At 49.2% G+C, this 15,395-nt stretch overlaps 2 protein-coding genes across 2 annotated transcripts in view; one reads left to right on the forward strand and one right to left on the reverse strand.

Annotated features, from left to right (window-relative positions):
- Positions 1-413: 413 nt before the first annotated feature.
- TMEM170A (transmembrane protein 170A) lies at positions 414-4,869 on the reverse strand. Its single transcript, XM_075101757.1, has 3 exons — positions 4,704-4,869; positions 4,436-4,606; positions 414-3,807 (listed from the first exon to the last, which is right to left on the reverse strand). The coding sequence occupies exons 1-3, from the start codon at positions 4,819-4,821 to the stop codon at positions 3,677-3,679; spliced, it is 420 nt and encodes a 139-aa protein (XP_074957858.1). The 5' UTR covers positions 4,822-4,869; the 3' UTR covers positions 414-3,676.
- A 332-nt stretch (positions 4,870-5,201) lies between these two features.
- The window catches only part of CFDP1 (craniofacial development protein 1), a 69,396-nt gene continuing 59,202 nt past the window's right edge, over positions 5,202-15,395 (forward strand). Inside the window, exons 1-4 of the mRNA XM_075101756.1 lie at positions 5,202-5,344; positions 5,419-5,524; positions 6,066-6,279; positions 8,084-8,199. Of these exons, the coding sequence (XP_074957857.1) occupies positions 5,290-5,344; positions 5,419-5,524; positions 6,066-6,279; positions 8,084-8,199 (491 nt within the window). The 5' untranslated portion in view covers positions 5,202-5,289. The remainder of the gene's footprint in view (positions 5,345-5,418; positions 5,525-6,065; positions 6,280-8,083; positions 8,200-15,395) is intronic.

The raw sequence follows: 15,395 nt of genomic DNA on the forward strand, positions 1-15,395 counted from the left end.
GACTTCCATGCCTGCTCTCCCAGGAAAGCCCCAACAGTGTGCAGGGACTGACCCACGGCCCCAGCAAAGCCACCGTCCTAGGGTGCGAACAGCCCCAGGGGGACGGGAGCAGGGCAGCACCAATCCCAGGGGCTGCAGGGACGCTGCGCGCCCACTCGGGGATGGGGACTCCTGGCCTTGAAACAGGCTGAGCCCATCCCCGATAGCCGAGCCACTGCAAGATGTCACCGCAGGCTTGTGGTGCCTGGCTGGAGGCACACAGAGACAAAATTAACCACCAGAACCAGGACATTTCCTGGTGTGGATGGCCCCGGGTGGGAGAAACCTGCCCGGTGCGAGGCAGGAGCAAGGCTCATTTCCAAAAGAACAACCCAGGCCCCCTTGTTGCCCTCCAGGAGAAACACAAAACTCAGTTCACCTCAATCATTACATAATTTACTGATAATCACCACCAGGATTAGAAGTGTCAGTAGAAAAATAAAATTTACAGAGTTTTCTATCATACAAAGATTTGTTCATGACAGCTGCAGTCATTAGCAAGATAGGAAGTTGGGTGGTATCTAAATCAGCCCAGCACAGAGGACATTCGTATACAGAAAGCAGGGCCACAAGTCTCAGCTCAAGCAGTGATATTTCTCCAGGGCAGGCAGTTTCTCTGCAAGGTGTTTTCTTGATAGAGGTTTCTGGCAGGGCTCCCTGGCCAGGGGCTCACAGCACTGCCGGGCCTGGGACACTTCGGAACTGGCGTTTTTGCAAGCTCTTTGCAGCTTTTGACAAGTTTGACTAAGCAAAGTCTACTGACACCTGCTGAAAACCGATGGAATTCCTCTGCTCGCCTCGCTCAGTGTAAGGAACACAAAGGGAAGACCAAACCGCGGTGATGAGAGGAGAGGAAACTACAAGCGGCAATGACCGATCTGGTGCATCAACTCAAACCTACACCCCCTTCCCATCCTGGATCTGGTTTTACCGGAGAGAGAGGTCGGGGAGGCAGCCGACAGGGCGGAGGATGCTCTGAGAGTACTGAAGTGACACTAAGAACTCTCTGCCAGCGCTAATACCTGTCCAGACAAGTCAGCAGCTGATTGTTCACCTTTTATGCAAGAATTCCCTGAAAATCTCCCGGTGCCTGGGCACAGAGGCGCACTGCCAGCTCCAACCACTCCACTTCCAAACAGTGGCTGAGCTGCCAATATTTCACGTGAAGCAGACCTCTCCCCTCAAAACGGACTTTGGGAGATCACAGTGGGTAGAAAAGAGGAGGTTTTCAGTTTGCCCAGCATTGAGTGATATTATCTTCTTTTTTTCAATTTGTTCTCAGCTCTTAACAGCCCAGATTTGTCCCCTGCGTGCCTCAGCCCCATTACTGCAGAGGAACCATCCTCGTGCCACAGCACGTGGCACACCGATAAAGTGCTTACCCAGTTGTAATCAGCTTAGTCCTTGTTCCTGAGGGATGCCAGGCACTGGGGCAGCGGGAAAGGGGAGTGCAGCAGGTGCCCAGGACACTGGTTTCTCGCTTCACCTGAAAGGTAAGACCTGCCCAGTCTAAGTCTCACAAGGGACTTTTAATCCATCCAGGAAAACGGAGGATAATTCATGTGAATTAATCCAGGCACTCTGGGCACACGCTGTGTACGCAGCTATTTGAAATAAGAAGTGGGAAGGGGGAAAGACATCTAGAGAGATCATTATTCCTGCTTTTCCACTGGGGGTAGAAGCAAAGAGGGAAGGAGAGGCCCAACCTTCCCCCGGAGGACCAGGTGGTAGGAAGACCGGCTTGCCGCTAGCAGCACAGCACACGGGGCACTCTGAAGATCCAGAGTTTAGTACACATTATACTGCTTGGACCTCACCCACCTATGGAGGATTCACACTGAAGTCTCTCCTAAAATGCACACCTTTATTCCCTGAATTAACACAGGCTAAAGTTTAGAGTAGTCTCAGTAAGTGTCTCCTGGAAAACACCTCTCTCCATCAGATGTCAACAGGCCACTGCGGAGAAGTTAGTACATAGAGAGAAATTATTTTTCATGATAAACACATGGCCTTGTCGAGGGTTGTTTCAGCACAGAAGACATGGGGTTCACACAATATAACTAGCCTTAGGAAATGCTGCAGCTACAAAAGGCGAGCTGGTTTGGAAACCAAAGTTCATCAAAAACAGAGATGGGACGTGTGTCCTGGGAGGCTGGATGTAGAGGGCACCTTCCCTCAGCAGCCCACACGACTGTCAGCTGGTAATAAATGAACAAGGACCTCAGCAAAGCCACCGGGCTGGCTGCACTGCCCAGCTGCATCCTTGGGATTGGGCCTCAGTGTCCCCAAGGGCCCCAAAAATCCAAGCCCCCAGAAAGTGCCCAGCTAGCTACCCAAGAGCCCCACCTGTGGGGCAGGCTTCCAGGCAAGAGGGCTGAGCTAAGAGTTAGTTAAAAGACACTTAAAACAAACTAAAACAATTCATTAGAGGACACCTTACTGCCTGCCAGTAAGGGTCAGCATGGGGCTATGTTCACATGGCTCGTCCCTGACAGACACAGGAATCCCCCGGGCTTTTCCTGGGACCCTCGCAGGCATCTCGCTCACTGGCATGCTGCGGGCTGGGTGCCGAAAACACAGTGTGCTCCCCACCTCCACACCAGGGAAGGCCTGAGTCACGACAACCCAACACCAGTGTGTAGTTCTCACCAGCAACAACCCAACGCCGGCCGTGCAGCTCTCACCAGCACAGTCACCAAAGCAGCAGCCTGCTGAATTTTATATAAGCCAGCCAGTGACGTTTACATATTAGTGAAGATGCCCAAATCTGCCACCCCAACGTAAACATGTTCAGCAAGTAAAAGGAGAACGGAGAAGTTTAAAAATATGAGCCCCCTTCAGAGCCTGAGAAGCAACAGCGCACACTCACACACCTCCCCGGGGATTTCTAGCCTGGGCAGTGGGGCATCACGCTCGTTCAGCTGCGCTTCACCGCTCAGGCAGAAGGTACACAGTGCCTGAAGAGCTTCACTGTAATAAAATTCACAAAACCAGCGATCCTCTTTACGCTGGTTATTTCCCCTGCCGCCACAGCATTCATAGTCACAGCTCTTGGCTGCAAATTTTCACTTTCATCTGTCTAAAATGTTTTTTCCTTTTGCTGCTCCCAAATTCACTATGACCAAGACCTGGTATGAGAAAGTTGGGGCCAGGAAGAAAACAAATTAAGTTTGTCATTTAAAAAATTCACATTAAAAGAGCTTCAGGTTCACTGCAAACAAAGCAGCAGGAAGTCAAAGCATTAAGCATGCTCCAAAGACATCACACCACCCTGTAGCACTGATTCTACCCAAAACCAGACCATGTCACATCTTAATTATGTCCTGTTGCTGCAATTCATCACTGGTAAAAGGTACGTGGGCCTCTTCCTCTGGAAGCCCTTTTTCCTATACTCCAGAGAAATAAAGTTTCACTTGGCACTTAATGTTACCAAAAAGTAACAAAATTAACAATTTTTAGCTTAATTTTAAGCCCCGCTGGAGGCAGAAGCAGGCCTTTGTGTATCCTTTAACCAGCGGAGAAGTGCATACCGGGCATGCCTCAAGTTGCGCTCCCTTCTGATCTGCTTCAGAGGTGGCACAAGTGGCAGATCCTTTGCCCTTCCTTCAACCTGTGATCTCTAGTGTCTGAGAAAGAGCTAGAGAGTGGCTAAAATGCGGAGAAATGAAACCACCACAACGCAGAATGTCTGGCCCACTCCTAAAATGAGGGCTTCGAAGGGAATCATTTTTTTCCCCGCAGCTCTGTAAACTCCAGCAATGGCAGCACCTGTGGAGAGGGGAAAAAGCCAAAACATGAATGTATGACAGCCCCCATGACATAGACACTGTTATACCCTGGGGGTGAAGGGGGAGTCTCAGAGGATCTGAGATGGGCAGAGAAGGCAGGAGTCTGTGGGACAGCATGCCGACCCCTGTGCACTGGCTGGCAGAAACGCCGGACTGCGTTTACCATGACAAACCTCAGCCAGTAACCAACACGTGCTGGTGGCAAAGAGTAAATTGGTGGGGAAACTCTGCTGAGACCTCCAGGAGGGGCAGAGGTTGGGGTGGTTTTGGACATACTCCTGACACAAGACCTCTACACCACGGCCCACAAGCTGCAAATATGACCCAGTTTTGGGCACAGACACAAACACCTGTACACGTTTTTTCTCACAGTGCTCAGAAATCTGAAAGCTCACCCAGCTCTGCACCTGATGGGCACGTTTGGTACCCGACAAAGGGCTTCATAGGTGGGATGGTCCAACACTTTCAAACACAGGGCAAGGGGGAAACGCACCCAGAAAGCCCATCTCCTCCCCACCCTGGGGAACGCCGTGGTTCGGCACGCTCCCAAGGGCCACCTCTGATCACTACGGGGCCACCCGATCGATATTTTCGAGCGTCTACCGTACTCGTTAAGATGCCGGCGGTAATGGGTCCCACGATGCCCATCAGCAGCAGGCTCACGGACATGAACCTGCCATACTTGTGATGCCTCAGCGTGAAGAGCGCTAGCAAAGCGGCTGGGACGTGGAAGGAGAGGGAGGAGACGAGCGCCCACAGGAAGACACCATACCACATCTCTGCGGAGAGAAGGTCTCGGTGAGGTGGGCTCGGGCCCGCAGGCCTGAGGCGGCGGGAGGGCTCCGCTCCCAGCACTCCCGGTGGCGCGGAGGGTACCTGGGAAGGTGGAGAGTGGGCTGGAGTAGGTAGTGGTGCCATTGCCCACACGGGGCACCAGGCGGAGGCTGAGGATCTGCTGCAAAAGCCCACCGCTGCCCGCCTCGCCGCCCTCCATCCCCCCACCGGCCCCGCCGCCGCCGCCATCCGCGGCCTTCTCTTCCGCCCTCCCCCTTCCGCCCATTCTAGCCAATGGAAAACGGCGTGCCAGTGACAGGCACACCTCTCCGCTAACCGCGGCCCGCCGAGGGAGAGACCGGCCGGCCGGGCCGCCGTCCCCACCCCCGCGCTGCCATGGGAACGGCTGTTGGGCTGTAAAGCATGCCGGGATCACGCCCGACAACTGAAGGCCCCCCGCCCCCCAGCTTGGGAGGGCGCTCTAGCCCGCCGGCTGGTCTCTCGTCGCTGCTCCCCGTGCGGGACGGCGCCTGTGAGGCGCAGTCATCTTCCGCCCCGCTAGGGGGAGCCATGGGAGCGGCGGCGACGCTCTGGGCAGCAGGTGCGCGGGGTGGGGGGGAGGAGGAGGAGGAGGAGGAAGAGGAAGAAGAAGAGGAAGAAGAAGAAGAAGAAGAAGCGGGTTGGCACCATGTCGGGCTCGGAGGAGTACTCCTCGGCCGAGGACGAGGACTACGTGCCCTCGGGTGAGCGGTGGCGGGCCGTGGAGGGGGGCGGCGGGCCAGGTGGCGGCCCCGGTGCTCACCGGCTGTCCTTGCAGGCGCGGAGTACAGCGAGGACGACGTGAGCGAGCTGGTGCAGGAGGAGGCGGTGGACAGCCCGCGGCCGCCCCGCGGCAGGAGGTGCCCCCGCCGCCCTGCCGACAGGTACGGCCCCGGAGCGCCCCCTGCCCCGGTTCCCCCCAGGGGCCGGTTCCGGGGTGCGGGTGGGGGATGCGCGTTAGCTCGGCCCGGGCCGGGAAGTGCTTTTCTTCCTTCTGCTTTAAGGTCAGAGGCAGAAATCCTCAGGTTTGAAAGGTACCGTGCCTGTAAGCCCTCCGCAGGAGTAGTTCTTTTAATAAACCTTCTTAAGTACAAAATACTTTTCGGTGCTGTGTATATACAGTTTATTTAAAATTAGTTCTCATCTCGCCCAAGTCCTCCTCCCCCCCCGTGGCCCATTATGTACTTACAGAATCATGCATGCATCTGCTTCAGGACCTGCCTGTTTCGCTCTTGCTGTGTTTTCTGAACAGCATCATCTTTTAACTAAGTAATTTCACCCCCAAGGTTAGGGGAAACTTCCTGGATAAAATGTCTTGGTGAGAATATGAAATACTGTGTTGCTTAACCCATGCTTATGGTTCAACTCTGGAATAGTGTTGCAGCACCTCAATATATTTTTGGTCTTTTGGGCATCTGCTTCCAGGAAAAAGAAGAAAGGAGGTCTCCTGCTAGAAGCAGATGAGAAAGAGGAAGAAAAGGCTCAGCAGAATGAAGAGGAAGCGGATGCGGATAATACAGAGCAGGTGGAAAGAAACAGAGAAGAAGAAGAAAAAAAGAAAGAAGATGCTCTTTGGGCCAGTTTCCTTAGCGATGTGGGGCAGAAGCCCAAAGCAGGGGCTACGACACAAGCTAAGAAGGTAACAGCGGCCTGTGTCTTCACTCAGGGAGTATGGGAAGGGCCTTGATCTTTAGAGCACATGGCATTGGTGCCTAGTGCCAGTCAGAGCTGGGAAGAGGCTGGGTTCACCCCTGCCCCATCTGCTTTGTAGGCCTGGAGCCCCACCGTGGAGCAAACTGCAAGCTGCTGCTTTTCTTCCAACCGGGGAGGTCTGGGATCTGGTGGTTCTGCTTTTGGAGCTGCTTATCAGCATCTTGGAGTGTCCCACGGAGCCCTGTTGGCTTCTCTTCCTGGTAGTGGTCTCTCCTTGTGATGTAGGAGCAGCGCAGTGAGCTTCGGTCTGAGCTGTGCTTGTGGGTACAGCTTGTGCCTTTCCTGATGCTCAAAAAAAAAAAAAAAGGGAGGATATCTGTGTGTGAGTGGGGAAGCAGAAGAGGCCTGTGCTGCCATTGCTGTGCCCTGCCCTTCCTCCTCGCACAGTGCGGGGGGCCTGGAAAATTCTGCATGTTGGGATGGACATTTGTAACAAGAATAGCTTTCTCTAATTTCCTTTATAAGGCCCGTTAACACAATCTCACTGTGTCTGCAGAGGTTTTCTGTAGAGAGAATTCTGTGTGTAATCAGCTATTTAAAAGGGTTTAGTTCTTAATAAAACCAAACGCATGTATTTGCCTTGCAAAGCCTTTCACACTGAAGGTGATAGAAGAGAAGAAGATACCAAAACAGACCCTCTGTTGCTAGAATTGTCTTCTTGTTTTTTTTAGTGGTCAGCCAAAAAAGTATTTTGAAACAAGTCTGGGCTCTTGAATCAGTGATGTCTGGCAAGTAGTTATGCTCACTGTGTGAAGCTTCCTTCTACAACTGTTGGAAGGTTGCAGAAAAAGCGATTTGTGTAAACTTGCTTGCAACTTTTAGAAGAGTCCTTTCACCTGAACCTTCCTGTTTCTTTCCACCTCAGTTGTTTACTGGCTGAATGGCTGAGATGGTTACAGGTAGAATTAGAGAGAAGGAGAAAGGAAAATTTCTCTTCTGAGCAATTCTACTTCTATGTTTAGCTTGCTAAAACATGAGCGGTCTCTGAAAGTTCCTCTGTAGCTTAGAATAATTTATGGAGATGCAGTTCCTGTGTTCTCTTTGTGAAGTTCTTAAAATGTCTGCTTGAAGATCTGTGGTGTGTCGTTGATTTAGAGCAAGAATTTTGGTTTGTTGTTTGATTATATATAGGGTCTGAGGTTTTTTATGTATGCTGTTAAAAGCTGCAGTTGTGACTGAGTAAATTAAGAGGTGTTGTTGACAAGTAGCTTAATGAAGATATTTCCCTCTCAGATTAAAGAGATGTTATTAAGAAGTAGCTTAATATCTTCAGGGCTCTCTATGAAGATCCGTCTTGCTTTTCCTGCTGATGGGCTTTGTTCTTCTGAAATCTTGAGTAAAAATAAACCTATTTCTATGTAATCTACCCTGGCAGCTTTACCGCCTGGTGGCGTTTGGGAGAACTGAGTCTTCAGGCTTTTGCTTGGTTTCTGAACCACAGCAGTGTAGTCTTGCTCCTTCCTATGTTTAATTACAATTTCACATCTCATTTTGGGTCTGTTCTGCTTTGTGAGCTCCAATGAGAGTCTTGCAACAAAACTGGGGAGTTTCCTTTTGGGGGCAGGGGCATTTTGTTTCCTCCTTCTTGTATATGGATGACTTGGTTTGACCAGCTGGCCTAAATTGCATTGCTGCCTGAGGTCTGCATTGGGTGCTTGGCCCCTTGGAGTGGTAATTTGTCTTGGCTCCACAGATGCATTGTTTTGCTTTCTCCTTCGTATGTTTCACAGGCTGAAGAAAAGAGTGGGAACAAGCTTCAGGAGAAACCGAAAGAGTCTGAGAAGCCAAAAGATTCAGGAAAAGTGACAATCACCAAAGTATTTGATTTTGCTGGTGAGGAAGTCAGGTAAGCTGGCAGATGTGATCTGTCTACTGCGAGCTCAAAGAAAACTGGGTGTCGGCAGGCTGGAGATGTGCTGTGAAGCACGGTGTGCCTTCTCCTTTTTCCTTCATACTTTTTTTTCTTTTATCATGAGCACATACAGACCTCAAGTAAAATAAGGGCCAGATGTTTCTACCTGAGGGCAGCAGAGTATCCTTATGTGCAGACCTCAGCCTTTGCTTAACCACAAAATATGCCTGTAAATTCACTGAGGCTTCCTCATCTGGACGGTTTTTAAAATGTTTGGCAAAGCTTCCTGGTGGTGCTGCCACTGTGAAGGTTGAGGCAAGGAGAGAACTGCATATGGTCCCACAGGGCTGGCAGTAGTGCATTTTGCTCCTTCAGTCTTGTCTATACTCTGTGCTGGGGGCAGGATATTTGCTGGCACTTTTCCTGGTGATGTGCACAATCCACTACAAAGATCTGCAGACAGTATGAGACGTTTTGCTGAACAGACTAATAGCTGAGTGTTTTTACCTCTGAAACAATGGCAACAAAGGTGATGGGTCAGGTAAAATAATCTGTTAGCCTGAGTTTGGCTTGCAGGATGCCTCTTGGGATGCGCTGCAAAAAGGGGCAAGCATTTTATAAAAGTGTAAGACCAGAAATGAGGGGCCTGGGTGAACCCAGTTGAAATCTGAATGCTCTGTGACCTTGTGCTTATTGCCATGGTGTACTGTTTTCTTTCATACGTAGCTGTAAACCTGGTTTTGTCAGATGAGAATTTTGTCTCTATTTTTGTGACAGCAGAGGGCAGCAGCTCCCAGCGATAACACCCACGCTGCCTAAATCTGGAGGAGGAAGCAGAGAGCAGGGGTTTCTGCTGCTCTTGGTTTTCATGTCAGCACTGCTGCCTGTGCTGTTTGAAAAATCTGAGGCGAGCCATGAGTCACAGTAGTGACTTTGCTATTTCCCTGCACAATACAGGCTGCAGGAATACCGTTCATTCACTGGAGAAATGGCAGATAACTGTACCTCTGCAGCTTTTCCGAGAGATAGCATGCATCATACTCCTTCTGCAAAGGAAAGGCTAAGTCTTTCCTGTAGATAGACAAAAATCTGTAGCAGAACTACAGACAGAAACTTTGTCTTCGGCTGCATACTCCCCTCCTCAGCCACCAGCCTGTTTGTCCCTGATTTTCCTGGGATTTTTTTCTGGTTCAAACATGATGTCCTAGCAAGTGAGAATGGATGAAGCTATAGGGATTGCAGGGCTGTCAGACAAAAGCCTTGTTGGGCTCTGATGTGTCATCAGATAGCATATGGCAGAACTGCATTCCTGGTGCTTTGGGGTTGCATGAAATCAGCATGCAATCTTATTTGGATTCTGGACATGTCCATCTGAGTGGTATAGGTAAGTGTCACGTCCTAACATGAGCATAGAAGTGTATCACTTAAAGGAAGGGTTTACAGGGAAGCTTGCCTTGTAGGCTTACTTCAGAATATCAGTCTTCCACTTGTGGAAAGGAATTCTTTGTTGTGCATTTTTTTGTGAAGTAGGACTCTTTAAAGTAGGGAGCTAGTAAAAATGTCTGCCTTGAAGCTTTTTGTTGAAGCCCCAGATAATTACGATTTAAGCATAGAATTACTCAGATGTTGGTCTGATTCTGGCATTCAAGACTTTGGTGGTTGCAGATTAGCTTTACCAGTGCTGCTCTTGCTTTTATCATAGCATCATAGGATGTCCTGAGTTGGAAAGGATCTGCAAGGATCATCAAGTCCAACTCCTGTCCTTGCACAGGACAACCCCAGATTCACACCACGTCTCTGAGGGCATTGTCCAAGTGCTTCTTGAATATCGCCAGGCTTGGCACTGTCCGTGACTGGCTCCCTGGGGAGCCTGTTCCAGTGCTCCACCACCCTCTGGGTGAAGAACCTTTTCCTAATATCCAACCTAACCCTCCCCTGGCACATCTTCCTGCCATTCCCTTGGGTCATTGGTCACCAGGGGGAAAAGGTCAGCTCCTGCCCCTCCTCCTCCCCTTGTGAGGAAGCTGTAGACCTCGATGAGGTCTGCCCTCAGTCTCCTCTTGTCCAGGCTGAACAAGCCAAGTGACTTTAGTCACTCCTCATATGGCTTCCCCTCTAAACCCTTCATCAACTTCGTGGCCCTTCTCTGGACACTCTCTAGTAGTGTTATATACTTAATGTACTGTGGCAGCCCAAACTGCACACAGCACTCAAGGTGAGGCCACAGCAGTGCAGAGCAGGATGGGACAATCACCTCCCTCAACCATTATTTATGGTAATACTGGTTGGAGGGGTTGGGGAAGCTTTCTCTGTTCTTCAAAAAGTGGCTTGTCTTACGTGAACAGAACTTATTCAGGGCTCCTAAGATGCTGAGTTTGTGCTTTTGACATCAGTATCTTATCTGTAGTTGTTTTAATAGCTGTAGCAAGTAAAGTTTACAAGTTACATAAAGGCATGTTTTTCTGCACCAGTTCCTTTTCTAGTGCCCTTTGTACTGCTCAGTACTGACAGTACTGCAAAGGAATCGATACAAGTTTCTACTAATTTTTGATCCAACAGGCAAAAGCTGGAGCCTGGGCGACAATGAGACTGTAATCCTGCAAACCACCAAGGCTAATGTATTTTTTTTTTACGGCAGCCATTGTATCAACAGGTTACAGAGTCAGCAACAGAAAGTTTGCAGCAAGGTCTGGAGGACTGTTTTCTGCTGGTGCCGGAGTTAAAACATGCTACTCTCTTTAGCTTTTTCAAGGATTTTTCTGTTATCAGTGTTTTTTTTTGTCTCCTTGATATTTGTGGTATTCAAAGCTGAAGCATTTGTGGTGTTTGCTACATCTTGCATCTCTAAGTGTGTTATGCTGTTAGCTGTGGGTAGGATATAAGGAGTTATCACTGCTTACAGTTACTGGTACTTTCCTGTAATGGCAGTAGGTGGGGGCCAGAGGGTTTCGTTTTCTTTAGAATAGCTGGAGGTTGTCTTTGCATGACCCTAATGTCTGCAAATGCTCTGAATACCAAACGCTGACTTCCTTGCCTGGGGAAGCAGCTGGCAAATTGTTGGTTACAAAGGCCAGCACGCAGTAGTTGTGTATGTGTGTTTCTGGACTGAAAGAACTGAAATGAGAGAGCTGTCTCTGTTGCTTCCCTTTCTAAATGGTTTGAGGCTACTTCTGACTGTTGCTCTGTTGAGAGCTTGAGAAGAATTTAGATCAGTATTCAAGCACCGATAGACTCAGGGCACAAATTTTGACAGTCTGCTCACTGAAGCTTTTAACAGAAGATCATTTAGCCCTGATCTCATGTTGCAGAACAATTTATTTTCTCCTGTAAGAAGACAGTATAATCTCTCTTGCATGGTTGGAGTAGCAGAACTCTCTTGAAAGAAATCTTCAGCTACAGGGCTATACTAGAATAGTGAAAGACCTTCCTCTTTTAAGCTGTCAACTCCCCTATAGGCTATTGTTGCATTTAATGTCCATTTTGATTAGTCTGTGCTTGTATCAGTTGGTAATGCTGAATTTTAGGTTCATAGTATTACAAATGACCAATTAAATTCAGTGGCTTTTAATTTTATAAAATACATTATTTAGTTTTACCTTGTAAAAGCAAAGCTGTTGAATCCTGGAGCTAGAAACAATCTTTAACTGATTTCTGTGTTTTCCAGTTGTGACTGTTCTGTCTGCTTTTCATTCCTCCCTGGTGCTAAACAGATGAGGAGCAGCAGGTGACTGTCACCCAAATGGCTGTAATAGTGGGCAATGGGAGCAATCTGCAAAGGCAGTTCAGCGTCAAAATGGAAGTTCAAGTCATTTCTCATTGGCAGAGATTGAAGCCCCTGGTTTATGAACCCGCCTCATGATGTGGGACGTGTGGTTCCATTAATAGGGAATCACATCCCTGGTGCCAGGCTTTATCTGTTGCAAAATGTAATTGCTGTATGATGAGGCTTGTTTACTCTTTGGCAGTCCAAACTACTTTGGCCCTTGGCTTTCTTTAAACTGCTGCAGCAGTCAGTGTATCAAAATGGTTCTTCTGTGATCCTTCCATGAAAGTCAACTTTGTGTCCATCCAGGACTGCAGCAGAACGCAGCTCACATACGTGGAGTTGGCCCAGCGCTGTCAGCCCAACTGCAGTCAGCATCACAATGTGTGAGGGAAGAGCGAAGCTGGGTTATTGAATGCTCGCAGGAGTAGGCTTTAGTTTGAAACATCTTCTGTGTGCCTTAATCTGGCTTTTGGGAGGCAAAAGGAAGATGAGGGGAGTAATGGTATCTGGCTTGGGTGCTGATTCAGGAATGGGAGGCCTGTGTTTGACACCCTGCTTTGTTCATACATTGCAAATTCCAAGTAAAGGACTCAGAAGTAGAAGCTTTGTATTTCTGTGCATATGTATTTTGTTCATGTGGTTTAAATCCAAAGCTTTACACACTCAAGTTATTCTTCTGGTGGGAATGATTTCCTGGTATCGCAGAGGTGCCGTGCTGTGTTGTGCTGGCAAAACTGTGGCTTGTGCTGCTTCAGTGACCCTTGGCCACTTCCCCATGTGCGTGAACAAAGCAGCCAAGCCAAAACAAGGCCATAGCGGGGCTCCACTCTCCAGGTCCACAAAGACTCCCAGTAGGCTGGGTGGTGGCCTCAGACCTCTGTACTGTGGTCCCTTCCGGCCCAGTCCCCACCGCTGGTACGTAGCAAATAGCTAACTTCTCAGAGGCAATTACTCCTGACTCCTGGAGGACTTCTGGATTAGATTTTGCATTAACCCTTGAGCCTTCTTCTGAAGCGTCTTTGCTGTGCTTGCATGCTCTGAACCTGTGTCTTTCAGCACTCTGATGTGCCTGGCAGGTGTTACCATGATGTAATTCTTGGTTTCTCGCCACATCTGGGGCCAGAATTGTTATGCAAGCTGCATGGCTGCTGGCAGCATCCTGGGCTGGGATCCATGTAAAAATGTTTCAGGAAGAGGTTTCAAGATCTCTTCTCCATGTCTGCAGTGTGAGCTCCCTTCTGCTGCCTAGATGCTGGGATAAGCAAGTGCAAAGATCCAGTCAGTACTTTCCTGCCTGCTGTGTGTCTTCCTCCTGCTGAGCAGCTGATAAGTACTGAAGGCATTGTTCTTACTCCTGTGTCAGAAATTGCCAGACCGTTGAACCTGAAGCATTTACAGCCAGGGAGCTGGGGGTTTTCTGTGGACCTTCTATAACGGGTAAATATTTGTCCAGTGAACTCTTCGGTTACCTTCATATCTGAAGGCTGAGCAGACAGGTGAGATTTTGCTGAGTTTGAAGCTCATCTTTTCAGGCTGGGCTTGGTAATCTTTATCTGCTTCTTAAGTGCCTGTTTCCTGATTAATTTAGGCTGCTTCTGAAAGTGTTCTTCAGAGTTAGCATGATTAAAGCTTTCTATTACTTTGAAAGTCAGTGTTGGAATGCCCATGTTTGGTGGGGCAGCAAGCCCTGCACAGGGCTCGCACTGGGAGAGAGCTCTCGGCTTGATTTCACAGCTGTGAAAATCACCTGTCTTAGTGGTCTTTTTTTTCTTGCTTCAAAGGACAGATGATGACCCAATTCTGTGTATATTATTTGCTTTTTTAGATTGCTTTTAGGTGGGTTTTAATAAGGCATTTAGTCCAGAGGTATATACAAAGGAGCAGAAAGCTCTCTGATGTGTTTGAAGTCCTTGAAGGCTTTACAGGTGTGAAGAGGGAAAATCTTAGCTTTCCTACAGAATTTTCTGTCCATGCATATCAAAGTACTTTTTAAAGGAGTGTTGCTATTTCCGTTTGGGAATATGAAAACTGAGGCATGCCAGCATTGATGACATCCTCTGATTCACTGGGGGTCCTGGATCTCATGGCTCAGGATATTCAGGGATCCAAGCTTCACTCATGCATTCCGTGTACCAGCTCAAACTAGGATGGGCCAGTGCCAAACGTACTGGACAATAAGCAGCATCGTGCTGAGTATGCAACTTGCTGCCAGATATAATAACTACTTACAAGTTTGTATAGTTTCGTAGAAGGAACTGGGCAAACTACTACAGGAGCTTGACCCTCACAAATCAATGGGCCCTGATGCCATCCACCCGAGGGTGTTGAGAGAGCTGGCTGACATCGCAAGGCCGCTCTCCATAATCCTTGAGAAGTCATGGAGAACGGGGGATGTCCCAGAAGACTGGAGGAAGGCAAATGTTACCCCTATCTACAAGAAAGGATCGAGGGAAGATCTGGGTAACTATAGGCCCATCAGCCTTACTTCAATCCCTGGGAAAGTTATGGAACGAATCCTCCTGGGGGACAACACAAGTCAAATGAAGCACGTGATTGGGAAAAGCCAACACGGCGTCACTAAAGGCAGATCGTGCTTGACAAACCTGGTGGCGTTCTGTGACAAAGTGACTGGCCTGGTTGACGTTGGGCGGGCGGTGGACATTGTCTGCCTGGACTTCTCCAAGGCCTTTGATACAGTCCCCCATAGTCTCCTCCTGGAGAAATTAATGCATTATGGCCTAGACAAGTGGTCTGTGCAGTGGGTGGGGAACTGGCTGACAGGCCGCACCCAAAGGGTGGTGACAATAGCTCCTTTCTCAAACTGGCAACCTGTCACTAGTGGAGTCCCCCAGGGATCAGTATTGGGCCCAATGTTATTCAGTATCTTTATAAGTGATCTGAACAACGGCATCAAGTGTAGCCTGATTAAGTTTGCTGATGACACCAAGTTGAGTGGGGAAGTAGACACTCCAGAAGGGAGAGCTGCTCTGCAGGGAGATCTGGATAGGCTGGAAGGCCGGGCCAGCAAGAACCTTATGAAGTTCAACAAGGACAAGTGTAAGGTCACGCACCTGGGAAAACATAATCTGGGAGTGCAGCACAGACTGGGATCCACCTGGCTGGAGAGCAGCTCTGTGGAAAGGGACCTGGGGGTCCTGGTGGACAGAAAGCTCAACATGAGCGAACAGCGTGCTGCTGCGGCCAAGAAGGCCAATAGGATGCTGGGTTGCATCAAAAAGGGCATCACCAGCAGAGAGAAAGAAGTCATTATCCTGCTCTACTCAGCGCTTGTCAGGCCGCACCTGGAGTACTGTGTGCAGTTCTGGTCCCTGCTGTACAAAAAGGACGTGAACAGGCTGGAAGGGGTCCAGAGAAGGGCCACCAAGATGGTCAAAGGACTGGGCAGCCTGCCATATGAGGACAG

Source organism: Phalacrocorax aristotelis, chromosome 8 (genome assembly GCF_949628215.1).
Source record: "Phalacrocorax aristotelis chromosome 8, bGulAri2.1, whole genome shotgun sequence".
NCBI lineage: Eukaryota > Metazoa > Chordata > Aves > Suliformes > Phalacrocoracidae > Phalacrocorax > Phalacrocorax aristotelis.

What these genes read in the sequence shown, in the direction of transcription:
- TMEM170A (XM_075101757.1), bottom strand. Translation starts at nt 4,821, where the DNA reads ATGGAGGGCGGCGAGGCGGGCAGCGGTGGGCTTTTGCAGCAGATCCTC. An exon ending in CCCACTCTCCACCTTCCCAG is followed by an intron (nt 4,607 to 4,703) that starts GTACCCTCCGCG and finishes TTCTCTCCGCAG; the next exon opens with AGATGTGGTATGGTGTCTTC. An exon ending in TACCGCCGGCATCTTAACGA is followed by an intron (nt 3,808 to 4,435) that starts GTACGGTAGACG and finishes CCCTCTCCACAG; the next exon opens with GTGCTGCCATTGCTGGAGTT.